Genomic DNA, 15812 nt, shown 5'->3' with positions numbered 1-15812 from the left:
TGAATCAAATACTCTCATAAAACCATAGAAAGTATCAATACATCGAATGTATCTAAAGAAAGCTCATAAACAGTACATCATAGAGCACTAAATACAGAGCAATGGGGCTATCTTCCCTATCATAAAACATTTGTGTCTTTCGATAAGTCCTTCCGGGAATTTTTTGTTTTTGGAGTTCAGGAGGAGAATGTAAAGGTGTGAAACGGGCTAGCCTGAGCCTGCGATCTGAGGGTTTCGGGTTCAAGCGCCGTATGGGTTGGACCGAAACGGGTCGATCAGCCTGTTCAAATCCTTCTATATAGTTTTTTTTTTAGAAAAAATATCTACAAATTTTTGAATTTGTAGGTGCGTACTTGTATTTAATACAATAATTTCTGAACTTGCATTTTTTAACATAATAATTTTTAAACTTATATTTTTTTAACACAGTAATTTCTAAATTTTGCTCTGGTCAATTAGTAGTATGTACGACTATGGAATAATTAAACAAGTTTAAGAATTAATATGTTCAAAAATATAAGTTCAGAAATAAATAGGTATATCTACAGGTTTATGAATTAATATTACACCAAATTATAAGTTTATGAATTTTCAGATATATTTTTTTTTATTTTTTTTCATTATTTTATTTGAAAAAATTAATCGGATTTTTGGATCGATCCGAAAACTCAAATTAAATCTAACCTGAAATTCCGATTTTTTATGAGCTAATATATTTAAGTTCGAACTCCGATATTTTTTGGATGAGTTTGTGTCTAGTTTTGGACTAAAATTGACATCCATCATTTTGAGTTGGTTATTTTCGGATTTGGTTATATCGTTTTTAAGAAATCTACACGGTTCAGTTCTTATATTAGATTTGATTTGATTCGATTTGTTTTTAATTTGATTTGGATTTGATTTTTATTAAAAATATTAATTTTTAAAATATTTTTTTTAGTTTTTTGTTTTAATTTTTGTTTATTATGGTTGAAATTTGGTTTCTTCAATTTTAAAGAAATTATAATCATTCGATTTTTATTTTGGTTACCATTGTATATTATTCGGTTCGGATAGATGTAATTATTCGTTTATTAACTAAAATTGGTAATCTTGTTTTTTTCTCGTAATCTAATATTTTTTTTAGAATTGTATCATAAAATCTTTTGAAATTAGTTCACCCAACAGGTAACACACGGGAATAAGCCTATATAAGGGGAAGTCCACCCGCACGAAGAGCATGACGGCAGTCCCATCCGGACACTTCTTTTTACAAGACATGACGACGAAGAAGTGAACTCGGGCGGTTCCCATGTGATACGATCTCGGATCGAAATTCTCTAATTAGGCGATGGAACCAACCAAAATTTCAAAATCAACTCGTGATCGAAACCTAGGCCCAGACATTCCAAAGAACCGTCCTAAACCCCTACCAAAATAATGATAGAAACCTAGACCCAGACATTCTAACGAACCGTCCTAGGTTTAGGACGGTTCTTTGGAATGTCTGGGCCTAGGTTTCGATCACGAGTTGATTTTGAAATTTTGGTTGGTTCCATCGCCTAATTAGAGAATTTCGATCCGAGATCATATCATTTGGTATCAGAGCTTGATTCTCTATATTAGGATTATCCTATCTCTATGTCTCGTTAAACTCTGTAACCATGATAATGTTGTATTATTTGTTCACTCGTTTGGAGTATGGAAGAATAAACGGCATTTCCTTTCTTTTTATAACATTTTATGTTCGTTTTGACGAGAAATTTGCTAAAGAAAAATTTAATTATATTCATTTATATATCATTTTAATTTTTGTTTGTTGAAAAGAATATGTATAAGCCTTTTATCCGGAAGATATAGATCCCTTCATTTTGCTATACAATTTTTTTTTTTGTGTTTGATCATTTACAAAATTAATTATCTATACAAATTTCTAATATTATTACATTTTTGTAGTGAATAAAACAAAGTAGAGGAACAGTAATTAATTCCATTTATTAGTTGTCGCTTCTTTAAAATGAATAGAAGAAGAGACGGAAGAGTAAATAAAATCCCTTCCCTCTTTTCTCTCTCCCCTTGGTATTATTATTCCCCTCCCCATTTAGGGTTTATCTCCTATTAGCCATCTCTGTTCATATAGCCACTACTTATTTTGTTTACAGTCACCAAAAAATCCTCCCAATTCCATCTGCTAATCAGTGACAAGGGCAAGCAGCCATGTCGCTGAGACCCAACGCTAGGACGGATGTTCGCCGCAACCGCTACAAGGTCTCGGTGGACGCCGAGGAGGGACGACGGCGAAGGGAGGACAACATGGTTGAGATCCGGAAGAGCAAGCGCGAAGAGAGCTTGCAGAAGAAGCGGCGCGAGGTTCTTCCGGCCTCTCAGCAGCCGCAGTTCCCTCCCTCTGCCGCTCCTGCTCTTTCCGCCGTCGAGAAGAAGGTATGTGTCGGGATTTTTTTTTTATGATCTAGGGTTTGAACGCGCGGGATCTAGTTTTACCCTTCCCCGATCTAGAATTAGGGTCTGGGTTGGGGCTTTTGTGGGATTTGTGGTTTTGTGGGGCCTGAATCGGCCATTTCGATTGTATGTTCAGTTGGAGAGCTTGCCCTCCATGGTATCTGGGATTTGGTCGGACGACAGGAATTTGCAGCTTGAAGCAACTACTCAGTTCCGGAAGCTGCTGTCTATAGGTATTTCTCGTTTCTGTTTGTGTATATCTAATTGTACAGTCAAACTAAACTTTATACAAGAACTACGAATTTATGTGCAAACCATGTCTGATATTTTGGAAGAGCGAAGTCCCCCAATCGAGGAAGTGATACAAGCTGGCGTTGTGCCCCGGTTTGTGGAGTTTCTCAGGAGGGAAGATTATCCGCAGCTCCAGGTTTGGGAATCTGATTTTTTTGGTCACCTTTCGTATATTATTCATGCTTGTTGATTTAGTGTTTGTTTGCGACTTAAGTTTGAGGCTGCTTGGGCATTGACGAATATTGCATCCGGAACTTCGGAGAATACAAAGGTGGTGATTGATCATGGTGCTGTTCCTATTTTTGTTAGGCTGCTTGCTTCCCCAAGCGATGACGTGCGAGAACAGGTAAGCATGGCCATGGCTTTCTTCTGAAAGAATAAATTGTGTTAACTTTTTATCTCTCTGAATAAGAATTTTTGTAAGTTTTTTGTAATGGGTCATGCTCCTGAATTTGTAGGCGGTATGGGCTTTAGGGAATGTTGCTGGTGATTCTCCACGGTGTCGTGATCTTGTCCTGAGTCATGGAGCGTTGATGCCATTGCTGGCACAGCTGAATGAGCATGCTAAGCTCTCGATGTTGAGAAATGCTACTTGGACACTCTCAAATTTCTGCAGGGGCAAACCACAACCTCCTTTTGACCAGGTTTCTCTTCTTTTACTCTCTGTTACCTTCCGAATGAATGTTTTTCCCTTGGTTGATGGCTTAGTTACTAATATGTTGTGAGATAACAGGTTAGACCAGCACTTCCAGCCCTCGAACGTCTTGTTCATTCGACTGATGAGGAAGTCTTGACGGATGCTTGTTGGGCACTCTCTTACCTCTCCGATGGCACGAATGACAAAATACAAGCTGTCATTGAGGCAGGTGTTGTTCCTCGACTTGTGGAGCTTCTACTGTGAGTATTTATTCCTGCAATTTCTGTTATCTACTTTATTTGTACATCAACGTTGTTTGCGCAAATGAAAAGTAAAGTTTCTTACTTTTACAGGCACCCATCACCGTCTGTGCTCATACCTGCCCTTCGTACTGTTGGGAATATTGTCACAGGAGATGATGTACAGACACAGGTTAGGGCATCTAAAAGTGCTTGTTCATTTCTTTTTGGTTTTGTCATTTGAAACGAGCTATATATCCTGACAAGGTCAGCTTATGTGAAAAATTTGCATTGGTGATGCAAACAATGAGACATCACTGGCTTAGAGATTTAGCTGAAAAAAAAAGCCAAGGAATAGTGAGCTGTGCTGGAAATTTAACCCTAAGTAGCATGTTAGTCCTAATTAGATTTGACCTTCCCTGAATGTGATATGTTCCCCTGACATGGAATATCCTTTCTGTCTTCTCATTTCGAATTTGATTCTGCCCCAACGTCAAGCATATTTCTTCACTGATCACTCAAGTTCAGTTCCTCTTATGGAGTTCATAATCTTGGATTTTTGTGTCTTGCTTCCTGCTTGTCCTCTATTGGCAAAGTTTAGGGTATATTTGTTTACAATATGTATATTGTATGCCGTTTGATGCTACTGGTTTTTCCAGTAACTAAGTCCACAAGCTAATGATTTGAGATGCGTGTTTTTCTGGCATAATGATATCAACCTCAAATGTGGCTCAGTACTTATTTTTTTCCCCTTTTTTCTTTGTTTGGGACTGAGTTGATGAACCTTTGTCCTGTAGTGTGTGATTAGTCATGGTGCACTGCCTTGCCTTCTGAGCCTGCTGACGCATAATCATAAAAAGAGCATAAAAAAGGAAGCTTGCTGGACAATCTCAAATATCACCGCTGGAAACAGGGAGCAAATTCAGGTGAGTTTTTTAGAAAACCATAAAGCAGAGTTTGTTTCTGATCAGCTTTAAGTTTTTTCCTGAGCTCGTGGAACATTTGGAACTTTTAAGATGGTGCACGTGCCAGAAATTTTTTCTTCTGGAAAAATTGGGGTTTCTGAAGTGTTTAGAAGCCTTATGCTGGTTCAAATTTCTTGAGTATGCACTTGTCTAATGAATGGTTGCTTGGCATAAGAGAAGGTGATCTGCTCTATTGGAAAAAAGAAAAGGTTAGCACTGTCATTGTGTAGTTGAGTCATGTTCTGTTGTGCAGGCTGTGATTGAAGCTGGTTTGATTGGCCCCCTAGTCAACCTGCTTCAAACTGCTGAGTTTGATATAAAGAAAGAAGCTTCCTGGGCAGTTTCAAATGCTACTTCAGGCGGTTCGCACGAGCAAATTAAGTATGAGTCTTGAATATCAACATTTGACTTTCTAGGATTTTCCTTGAAGCAATGAATAAAATGCCCTCTTTTCGGTGCTTTAGGTACCTGGTTGAACAAGGATGCATAAAACCATTGTGTGACCTTTTGGTGTGCCCCGATCCAAGGATTATCACTGTCTGTCTAGAAGGATTGGAGAACATTCTGAAAGTTGGGGAAGCAGAAAAGACGATGGGTAACTCTGGGGATGTAAACTATTATGCACAATTGATCGATGATGCCGAGGGGTTAGAAAAGATTGAGAATTTGCAGAGTCACGATAACAATGAAATCTACGAGAAGGCAGTGAAGATTCTTGAGACATACTGGTTGGAAGAGGAAGATGAGACAGTACCACCTGGTGAGGGTTCAGGACAAGGTTTTCAGTTTGGCGGTAATGAAGTGCCCTTGCCATCAGGTGGATTCAACTTCAAGTGAATGGTAAATTATCCCATCCAATCATATCATGTTCTTCGATTGATGATTTTACATAAAACTTTTTTTGCTGCGAGTAAATTTTGACCACGGGCATTATGGAGTAGGGAATCTGAGTGTGTGTAAGTGCTGGCTTGACTTTTGTTACCCTAATATTAAGTGATTAGTTCCAAATTAAGATACGATTCCTTCCCTTGATATAACTGGTTCGTAAACTTGGACCCGTGTGTGATTTGGATGAACTTTGCAGGGGATTTGTGTGGTGATTACAAGGAGGATGATGGTGATGGTGATGGTGATGGATGGATGGATGGTTGTGTAAGATGCGTCTTTGATTATTATATTTATATATGATAATCTTCAAAGTCAGGCGGCTCTCTCGTCTCGTGTGCCTCTCAGTTGGGTCGGGTCCGAGTTGACATTGTGTACGGATATGTTGTTTAGCTTGTCAGAGTTGCGAGTGGTTTTCTTCTCTTTTATTTTTGTCGGTGGACCATAAATATGTGTACAAAGGGAAATGATTTCAGTTGTTGGTTGGAATCATATAAAAAGGCACTTCGGGCCCAATGGGCCTGGAACATAGAATTTGATATGAAGCCCAGATTTCTTAGCATGCGCCACGTGTCTCACTTTCACTGCCTTTCCTTTTTCATTTTCCGAATTTCACCCGCCACCTCCACTCAGTCCCCCGCCTCTTTTTTCCTTTTCTTTTTTGTCCCTTTCCATTTTCGGTTCCTCTGTTTTTTTTGGCGGGTGTTTCAAACGTAATTATGGAACCCGCCTAAGGCTATTCTGGTAATTTAGCAATCATAAATCCTAGGGTTTCCTCCCCGCCTCGTCCCCATTATAAAATCTCTCTCCTTTTGTAATCTAATCTCGTCATCCCTCCTCTCACTCTCGCGTCTCAGTCTCACTTCCTGCTCTGATCTTCTCACACAACCCAGCGAGTGTCTTCCCCTGTTCATCGGCTCCGCTTCAGAAAATCCCAACTTCAGCTCTAGTTTCGCGTCATCGTGATCTTATTAGTTGTGAGGAGATCCAGAATACATGCCATGAATGTGAGTACTCCTAACTTCTACGCCTTTTCTGATCTGTTTTCCCAGTGGGTTCTGTTTTCTGACTCCTCCCCCCTCTTCTTACGATCGCAGATGTCAGAATCAGAGGAAGCTAAGAGGATGCTGGACTCCGCGGAAGATCTGTCCGAGGAAGGTTACGAAAACTGCAGCAGTAGTAACAGTAATGGCGGTGATACGAAGAAGACTTGCTTTGATTGCGGTACGAGTAAGACTCCACTATGGCGAGGTGGCCCCGCCGGACCTAAGGTAAGATCACGGGTGATTCGGCTAGCTCAGCTTATGGGCAACTAAATTGCCTGAAATGTTAGAGAAGTACTGGGTTCTTAGATTCGATTCAGTAGATTTGGAATCGTTGTAGTACGAGGTATTATTTGCTGCACTGTTTTGGCTGTGTTTATTGCTGTGATCATCTGTGTAGTTTTGGTTAAGTCTTACCTTAGAGATGCTGCTTTGCCTGAAGATCTGACCTTTACTTTTTGAAGCTGTATTGCCCTTTTCTTTTTACGTGATTGAACGTGTGTACTGTATATGATTTATGAATAGTGGGGTTCCAGTCAAACTTAGTGGCTCTAAGATCGCCTAAAAGAGTGATCACCTTGAGTTGGGATTGCCCGTTGTGATGATGATATACACTTAATATGATGTCCGGATCACAAAATTTTATAATGCTATCAGTTTGAGTGTATAGGTCTCTCAGTCATGGTACAATGATGGCCAGATCCTTGTTAAATCTGGGCATGTTTTATCTAATGGTATGATTAACTGTAAATTAGGGTATTGTCAAACTTCGTGCTGGAACTTGTTCCAAAGTGATGGCTAGAAACTTGATTTCCCAATTTGTTAATTTGTTAGAGATGCTTTCCCATGTCAACTCCATAGTCCATGCTTTGTATCAGGTTTATGACTGGTTTTGGTTATGGTTATGGGTTCGTGTGCTATGAAAGATGCATTAATCATATAATCTCTGGTCTCAATCGACATTTCTGTAACTTGTTTGGGCAGTCGCTGTGCAATGCATGTGGGATCAAAAGCAGGAAGAAGAGGCAAGCGGCACTTGGGATAAGAACAGAGGAGAAGAGGAAAAACAGAAGAACAAACAGCAGCAGCAACAATCTAAGCATAGGCAATCAAAGCATGAAGAAGAGCAACCACAGAGACGCGACAAGTTGCAGTAATGAGAAGAAGAAGAAGAAGAAGAGTAATAGCAAAGGATTATTAGAGGATGTAGGGTTTAAGGTTCCGGTAATGAAGAGATCAGCAATGGAGAAGAAGAGGGTGTGGATGAAACTTGGGGAGGAGGAGAGGGCAGCCGTTCTCTTAATGGCCCTCTCTCATGGCTATGTTTACGCCTGAGGCTTGTTTATTTTTTTACTATATAATGTTCTAATGAAATATGTATTTGAGCTCAAATTGTTTCTATCCCCATCTAATGTTGTAAGTGAAGTGTTGTCCCGCTTCTTACTTGTTCTGTTTATTTGTCTCTGACTGAGTTAGGTCAGGTGACAGGACAAATGAAATGGGTTCAAGCCCACTAATTCATATCTGAGAATGTTTATATATATATATATATATTATAATTTATACATAAATCAATGGGATGGTGAATGGTTTCTTTCGGTTTTATTGGGGACAGTTAATTGGAATTCGGCTTTTTTAGAGTTTTGAAAATTCATAATTAAATGGTTATTTGGTTTTAATTGATTTGAAAGGGTTCGATCTGGTTATGTTTAATTAAAATTATAATCAACTAATAAACAAATAAAAAATTCGGTTTCGTTGGGTTCAGATTAGTTATAATAATAAACAAAATAAAATTTAAAATATCGTTAACAGTTATAAAACTATATAAACAATCCAATTATATTAATTTTTTTAATCAGATATATCATAGTACATTAATTGGTGATATATGGACAAATGATTATATCCGATTTATTCAGTTAAGGTTATTCTGAGATTGATTTATTCGATCTACAGTTAATTTGAATTTGATTGCTTCGGTTTTTAAAATTTTATAACCAAATAATTATTTAATTTTAATCGATTTACCTTGGTTCAAGTATAAATATGTGAAATTTTGACAAGGGAAAATAAACGAGCTTATTTTGGGCTTCATTTTATCCGGCCTTTATATAGACCTACAGCCCAAAAGTTAGATGGATCCATCCAAGTGGACTAGACGATTTTCATGTTAAGGAAAATATAAACTAGCAATAGTAATAACGTTATTTAATAATGTTTTTATATTAATCTTGATGAACAGAATATTTGTGATGTGTGAATACAAGTTCGAGAGACATCTGGTGACTGGTGGTGCAATCATTCTGCAAGAGAGATTTTTAAACAAAGTTCTCATGGCAAACATATGCATCGCAACTTTGTTATTATTATTATTATTTGAATTATTTAAATTTGAGTATAGGATCAAGTGCTGACGTGGACGCGGAAGCCGTGAGACTCGCGAATGATTCAAATCGGAGGCAGGTGGGTGGGTCCCGCGACTCGTTCTCATGGGATTTCTTCAACCCCCATTCAAAAACTTTTGTGTTGTTTCTCAATTTTACCCCTTTATAACATATACCTTCTGTTTATGACCGCAATACTTTTGTTAATTCATGAAACCCCCCAAAAGATCTAATTCTTCCAGAAATAAAATGTTTTTTAAAGTAATCCAAGGGCCAGAATTACAGTATTAGATCAAACTATATTAACCGAAACTGGTAGTTAAATTTTAACACCAAATAATTACGTCTTTTTCTATCCAAATAGATCAAATCATTTTTTTGTGCTTTATCAAATAGGTATAGTTATTTATTTATGGTTCTTTCATTGCATCGCATTGAAATATGTTATAAGATTGATTTGAAATTTTAAACATAAACCAAATATAGAAACTGCTAGAACAATGGCCGGAAATTTTGGGTCATATTAGAACATATACAAAGTTTTCGGCTCATTCTGTAGTTTTATATTTTAATTTTTCAAAAAGATTACACGGCACTGAAAAAGTTTGAATTCCAAACGCCTTTGAAATGGCTCAGAGAAGGTTTGATTTGTTTACTTCTACAAAAAAAAAATACTTTTTTTTAAAAGAAGGAAAAAAAACCTTAGCCCAGAGAATTTGAACATACATACATACGTACCATTTCATTACAGCTTCCAGTCAGCTGTTCTGCACTCCAGACGCGGTTGCTTCGTCTCTTCAAATTCTTCGATTTCTTCTTCTTGTCATTCGAAATACCAAGTGTTTACGCAGAAGATTTCTAGGGCTCATGGGTTCTGTTTCCAACTTCGTTCCATGGATTCTCCTGCTTCTACTCACGATTATTCCCCTGGCGGCGTCTCAGTCCGAGGCTCCACCTCCGGAGTCGGCGGATTCCGATCTGTGCAACGGTGTGTTCGTGTCGTACAATTACGTGAAGGGATCTAAGATTCCGCCAAACGACTCGAGCGACCAGCCTTACAGGTTCGAATCGGTGCTCAGTGTGCTGAACAACGGCCGCGACAAGCTCAAGTCGTGGCGGGTCTCCGTCGGATTCGCTCACCGAGAGATCCTGGTGTCTGCATCAAACGCCGTGCTCGCCGACGGCTCGAGCCTTCCTGTGGGCGTCGGAAACGGTACTATTTTCGCCGGATATCCGGCGACCGATCTGAAGACAGCGATCGAGACGGCCGGTGACGTCACCCAGATGCAAGCGCGCGTCGAGCTTGTCGGGACGCAGTTCGGAGTTGCTCCGCCGAGTGTGCCGCTTCCGAAGAACATCACACTTGCTAATGATGGATGGGTTTGTCCCAAGGCCACTCAGCGAGGTAAATCATACCATTTCGTTTGTGTTTCCTGAATTTCTGGCTCGATTTTCGTATCCAATCTCTCTCCCGATTCTCATGGAGAGACAATTCATAGGATTGCGCTTGTTTTGAATATCTTGAGACTGTTGGGTGATCTGGGTTTGCTATTTTTAGAACGAGGAATCGACGGTGAAACCTAATAGTGTAGTTCAAGCTAATCTACAAGGAGTTAGAACCCTGAAAAACAATCACAGTGATTAGATCTCATGGAAAAAGTCTATGCTTGTCTCTGAAAGTTGGAATAAGTCCTTAGCCACAAGGAAGATTTCTCTTCCAGTGTTTTTTGACTGGTTCTAGTTATCTTATCACTCTAATGGAATCTAAGAAAGTTTCAAATGCTCTAGTAATCTTTCAATGCGTTGTTCGATGTGGATCAAAGACGATTTGATGTTCCTTTTTGTGTTCATAATCTTCACATTAAGGGATAATCCCGGAATAACTTGGAGATTGAATTAGCAATGACATAGAGCTTATCACAGATTCAGGTTTTTGTTGCAGGCTGTCTCTGTGTTTGTTGCTGTTTGATGTTTGGTTTCTTATGTTGTTCTGAATTCTCCATCCACTGGGTTTTTTTTTTCAGGGAAGAACATTCTACAAGTATGCTGCAAGCCCGATCCAAACTTTAAAACTGACATCATTGATGAAGAATTCCTTCCCCGGAAAGAGGGAGATCTCACCATCATGTACGATGTGATCAGATCGTATGGATCGAATTACTGGGCCCAAGTCACAATCGAGAACCATAACCCACTCGGCCGGTTGGACAACTGGAAACTAAGCTTCGATTGGATGCGGGATGAATTCATCTACACCATGAAAGGGGCTTATCCGAGTCTTGTCGATTCATCAGATTGCATTGACGGTCCGCAGGCGAAGTACTACCAAGCTCTCGACTTTTCCAATGTTTTGAGCTGTGCCAGGCGACCAACTATCATAGACCTTCCTCTTACGAAGTATAATGATTCTACAGTGGGCCTTATCCCTTCATGCTGTAGAAACGGGACGATTTTGCCACGGTCAATGGATCCAAGCAAGTCGAGTTCAGTCTTCCAGATGCAAGTGTTCAAAATGCCACCAGATCTCAACATTTCTGCTCTGTCTCCACCTCAGAACTGGCGGATCAACGGAACCCTGAACCCGGACTACCAATGTGGTCCTCCTGTTCGGGTGAGCCCAAGCCAGTTTCCTGATCCAAGTGGCTTGCCCTCAAACCGGACCGCTTTTGCGAGTTGGCAGGTAGTCTGTAATATCACCCAACCAAAGGGCACTAGCCCAAGATGTTGTGTATCGTTCTCTGCATACTTCAACGACTCGATCATCCCATGTAGAACCTGTGCTTGCGGGTGTTCCAGCAGCCGGGCAGCTCGCACATGCAGCACAACTGCCCCGGCTATCCTTCTTCCACCTGAGGCCCTTCTGGTTCCTTTTGAGAACCGAACCACTCTTGCCCTCGCTTGGGCAGACCTGAAACACCGGCCAGTGCCAAATCCTCTGCCTTGCGGTGATAATTGTGGAGTCAGCATCAATTGGCATTTGGCAACAGACTACAGAGGTGGATGGACTGCTCGGGTCACGATCTTCAACTGGGGTGACACTGACTTTGCCGATTGGTTTGCTGCAGTTCAGATGAGAAAAGCAACCCCAGGTTTCGAGAAGGCTTACTCGTTTAACGGAACCACCCTCAGTATTGATGGGGTGAACAATACTATATTCATGGAGGGTCTTCCCGGGTTGAACTATCTTGTTGCAGAAAGAGACAGTGATAACCCGATAAAAGACCCTCGGGTTCCCGGGAAACAACAGTCTGTTATCTCCTTTACCAAGAAACTGACACCAGGGATCAATGTCCGAGCTGGTGACGGATTCCCGGCCAAAGTATTCTTCAATGGAGAAGAATGCTCGCTCCCAACTGTACTTCCAATGAGCAACAGCTTCCGAAGACACATCTCCAGCCTTCTTCTGTCGTTACCCGCTTTAGTTCTCCTGATTCTACGGTTGTAAAGTCCCCTGAAGGAGCCTCATTTCCGGGGGTAATACCGTTTATTGATTCTTTCTGACCATTATGATATGATGGATGATAGAGTGTTTCAGATTGGTTTTGCAAATGCCCAGAAGAAGAAGATTAAGTAGATAGAATATATATATATATATATATTATATGATGAAGACATGTCACTAGCTGCTGCTACTTCTACTACCACTTGTGTAGCGAGTTTTGTATCGGTGTGGTTTTGATTCTTTGTTAGTTAATTGTCAGTAATCCTCTCGATGAACACGTTCTTGTTCCCGGTCTGATTTACCCGGTCTGGTGTGTCAGTTCCGGCTTACTTTGGTTATGCAAACCGATTCGATTTGATGTGTTATTATTGGCAACGGTTTAAGTTGGCAGGAAGGAAGATCCTTGGCTTAATCCATATGCCCTCATATAAACATATTTAGTAGAAAACGCAGAGGAAAATCAATTTCCAATGAATTTAAAATACCAACAATAATAAAATATTTACACAAATTCCCTAAAAATTAAAACTTAAAACCCTAAAAGAAGAAATAATACAACAAAACCGATCAAATTATAGATCAAATTAAGTAACACCACTTCGCTTTTTGTGGATTATGATTGAGGCATTTGCCGAAGAATTAAATCAACATAATTAGTAGACATTTATTTTTTGTAGAGTAATCTCGATATTATTTTTTTTTAAGAAAATGCATTTATATGCTTGAAAATATATATGTCGAATAAATAAAAATACTAAACTAAGGTAAGCCTTTAACAAATTATTGTTTCGAGTAAGCAAGCAATCTTACTTTGTGAATAAGTAGTGTTTGTTCCCATTAAAAATCAATAATTGTAGCATTCTAATCTCGTGCGTATGTATTTATTTCGGTTTCTTTATTTTTTATTTTAAAAATCCACAGTTTTATTAACAGAAAACATAATAAAACACTGTTTTATAATTTATTATTCAAATAAATATTAAATTATTCTGATTTGCAAAAAAAAAAAAACATTGTATTTGCTTTTTTGTATTCAATTATTTGATACCTAACTAAATACTCTCTCTTTTTCATATACCCTTCACTAACACAAAGATCATTAATAATTTATTGAAATTTGTTACCTTTTATTAAGGATAAAACTGAAAATTATTTTTAAAAAATCTAAAATGACAACTATATAGTAATACAAAAAATAGTTTAAAACGATAAATGATCATGAAATGGAGGGAGTATTAAATTTGTTTTGAATATGTAACTAAACACTGGTTTTATATGTTAGTGTCAGATCACAAATACTAATATTCCACTTAATTTCTTAAATATATAGCTTTTTTAAACTATGTACCAAAGGATGTTAAAAGAAGGGAAAAGCTGAGATTACTTATACTATTTACATATGGAAATATCAATCTTGCTCATTTGATATTTATATGAAATATACTGTATTTAGTCAAACATCCATGACACAAGTCATACACAAAAACTATATATTATATTATATATATATATAATATATTATCAAATGATACATTAATTCTATTATCTACCTGAAAACTATACCAAAAAACTCACACATAGATTACCAAAAAAAAACTCACACATATTTCTTTGTAATAACAGAGTTTATTCAGAAAACAGATATGGCTTAGCTATGCGACACGTGTCGACAGCAAACAACGGGACATGGAGATATGACGAAATACTCCAGCAACGTGCCACGTGTCGAGTATTCTCATGTTGGATGTATTATATCAAAACTCTCTCTATTTTGCTGTATGAATTTGAGACTATACCATATTATAATTTTTTTTTTCTCTAATCAGTGTGATATATTATCAGTATGATCGTCATATAAATTCTGAATGATGATCCAAATGATTCATATAATTTCAACGATATGATTAAAATAATCATTATAATTTTGAGAATCTAAGATAGGTTAGGTGGCCTCATTGCTCAAATAAAAAAAAAAGATATAAAAATCAATATAGTAAAATAAATATATTTCTGATAATGGCTCTCTCTGATACCAATAAACTTTGGTCGCAAAGCATCCCATTGTCGTTTCCATATAACATATTATATTATTAGTTGATAATTTGAGGGGTGTATTTTTTTTTATAAGTAGAATATGGTTCCCCTTACCCCGACTACATCCACCCTAGATCCTCATAATAGCATGCCATTATAAAAAAAAGTTAAATATTGAATTTCATAATAATCCATCTAGATGGAAGCAAAGACACTCGTTTCACATTTTGATATTAAAACCAACGTGTTATATATGCCAGTTCAAAACCAGCAACCATCAACCAGATGGATCTAGTGGTTGGGAACACACAGCATTAACTCAAATCACACACATATATATATATAGAGTGTATTATCTGTGGAATTACAGATTCAATAATATATATATATTTTTTATTATTACGTGGGTGATCGATCATGGGAATCATAACTCGTGAATCAGAGACGGCGTCAAGCATTCCACCCGCGAGACTGTTCAAAGCAATCGTCCTCGAGTCGCACACTCTCATGCCCAAGATTCTGCCTCAAGCCATTAAGAGTATCCAAGTCCATGGAGATGGAGGAGCTGGCACCACCTTCACCACCATTTTCGCCCCTGGTTCCATCTCTCTCTCTCTCTCTCTCTCCCTCTGTATATATACATATACATAGATATGAATCAATATGTGCGGTGGGTGTGCAGGCTTTCCGTACAAGAATAGCAAGAGCAGAGTGGAATCCCTTGACGTGGAGAATCTCGAGTATAAGTACAGCGTGGTGGAGGGGGATCCCCTAAACGACAAGTGTGAGAAGATAACGACGGAGCTGAAGTTTCTGCAAGGAACAGACGGTGGGTCTGTGATTAAGATCAAGACAGATTTCTACAGCATCTCCTCCTCCGGCGCCGCCGACCTGAACGACGAAGAGATGGAAGAGGCGAGAGAGAAAGGTCTTGCAGGTTTCAAGGCCGTTGAGGCTTATCTCCTGGCCAATCCCAGTGTCTGCAACTAGAGATATACCCATATGCTGCATGTTATGCTATGTTATGTCGTGTCCACGTTGCATGTTATGTCATGTTGTGTTTCTTGGCGTTTGGTCTGCAGGCCAAATGCTATATATCATATTTTAATGGATTGAATAAGATGGAAAGGTTTTAATATAGATTTACGAATCGCAAAACAGCTTTTCTTCAAAAAAAAAAAAAAAAAAGGAATGAATTTTCTTACGCATGAATGAATGAAGAAATGTAAGCTGTACAAATACAAAGATACACGAAACAAAAGCTAACACAACTGAGCAGAACTGGACATATTTTCTTTCTTTAGGGCAAGAATTAGTGACTTATTGACCCAACCCAAAAAAAAAAAATCCAATTTTTTTTTTGATAATGGAGCGTCCTGGGCCGAAGCCCAGACTAATCTCCGGGTCGGGAGCAAGCCATGTGCTTTGAAATATTCGCTCCCCTCCCCAC

The 15812-nt window shown here is 38.5% G+C and overlaps 4 protein-coding genes across 5 annotated transcripts; all 4 read left to right on the top strand.

Moving 5' to 3' along the window:
* The first annotated feature begins 2037 nt into the window (after window positions 1–2037).
* Window positions 2038–6018, top strand: LOC104821791 (importin subunit alpha-2). 2 transcript variants are annotated; one of them, XM_010552786.1, is made up of 11 exons: window positions 2038–2421; window positions 2576–2672; window positions 2775–2866; window positions 2945–3076; window positions 3189–3374; window positions 3464–3627; window positions 3721–3799; window positions 4404–4532; window positions 4825–4952; window positions 5036–5411; window positions 5513–5528. In XM_010552786.1, exons 1-10 carry the CDS (start codon window positions 2197–2199, stop codon window positions 5406–5408), a joined length of 1605 nt encoding a protein of 534 aa, XP_010551088.1. In that variant the 5' UTR covers window positions 2038–2196; the 3' UTR covers window positions 5409–5411; window positions 5513–5528. The 2 variants fall into 2 exon arrangements, with proteins under 2 accessions (XP_010551088.1, XP_010551087.1); XM_010552785.1 differs by lacking the exon at window positions 5513–5528 and adding an exon at window positions 5656–6018 and having other exon boundaries at window positions 2040–2421.
* A 258-nt stretch (window positions 6019–6276) lies between these two features.
* On the top strand, window positions 6277–8024 carry LOC104821790 (GATA transcription factor 17). Its single transcript, XM_010552784.2, has 3 exons — window positions 6277–6463; window positions 6554–6727; window positions 7484–8024. The coding sequence occupies exons 1-3, from the start codon at window positions 6458–6460 to the stop codon at window positions 7832–7834; spliced, it is 531 nt and encodes a 176-aa protein (XP_010551086.1). The 5' UTR covers window positions 6277–6457; the 3' UTR covers window positions 7835–8024.
* Window positions 8025–9562: 1538 nt separating this feature from the next.
* On the top strand, window positions 9563–12693 carry LOC104821789 (COBRA-like protein 7). The gene is made up of 2 exons (XM_010552783.2): window positions 9563–10291; window positions 10911–12693. Exons 1-2 carry the CDS (start codon window positions 9754–9756, stop codon window positions 12329–12331), a joined length of 1959 nt encoding a protein of 652 aa, XP_010551085.1. The 5' UTR covers window positions 9563–9753; the 3' UTR covers window positions 12332–12693.
* Window positions 12694–14732: 2039 nt separating this feature from the next.
* Window positions 14733–15502, top strand: LOC104821788 (major pollen allergen Car b 1-like). The gene is made up of 2 exons (XM_010552781.2): window positions 14733–14960; window positions 15045–15502. Exons 1-2 carry the CDS (start codon window positions 14780–14782, stop codon window positions 15350–15352), a joined length of 489 nt encoding a protein of 162 aa, XP_010551083.1. The 5' UTR covers window positions 14733–14779; the 3' UTR covers window positions 15353–15502.
* Window positions 15503–15812: the final 310 nt, after the last annotated feature.

This window comes from Tarenaya hassleriana, unplaced genomic scaffold, assembly GCF_000463585.1.
Source record: "Tarenaya hassleriana unplaced genomic scaffold, ASM46358v1 Cleome34, whole genome shotgun sequence".
NCBI classification, from domain to species: domain Eukaryota; kingdom Viridiplantae; phylum Streptophyta; class Magnoliopsida; order Brassicales; family Cleomaceae; genus Tarenaya; species Tarenaya hassleriana.
The sequence above is the reverse complement of the archived record's forward strand: the minus strand, read 5'-3'. Positions and strand labels throughout refer to the sequence as shown.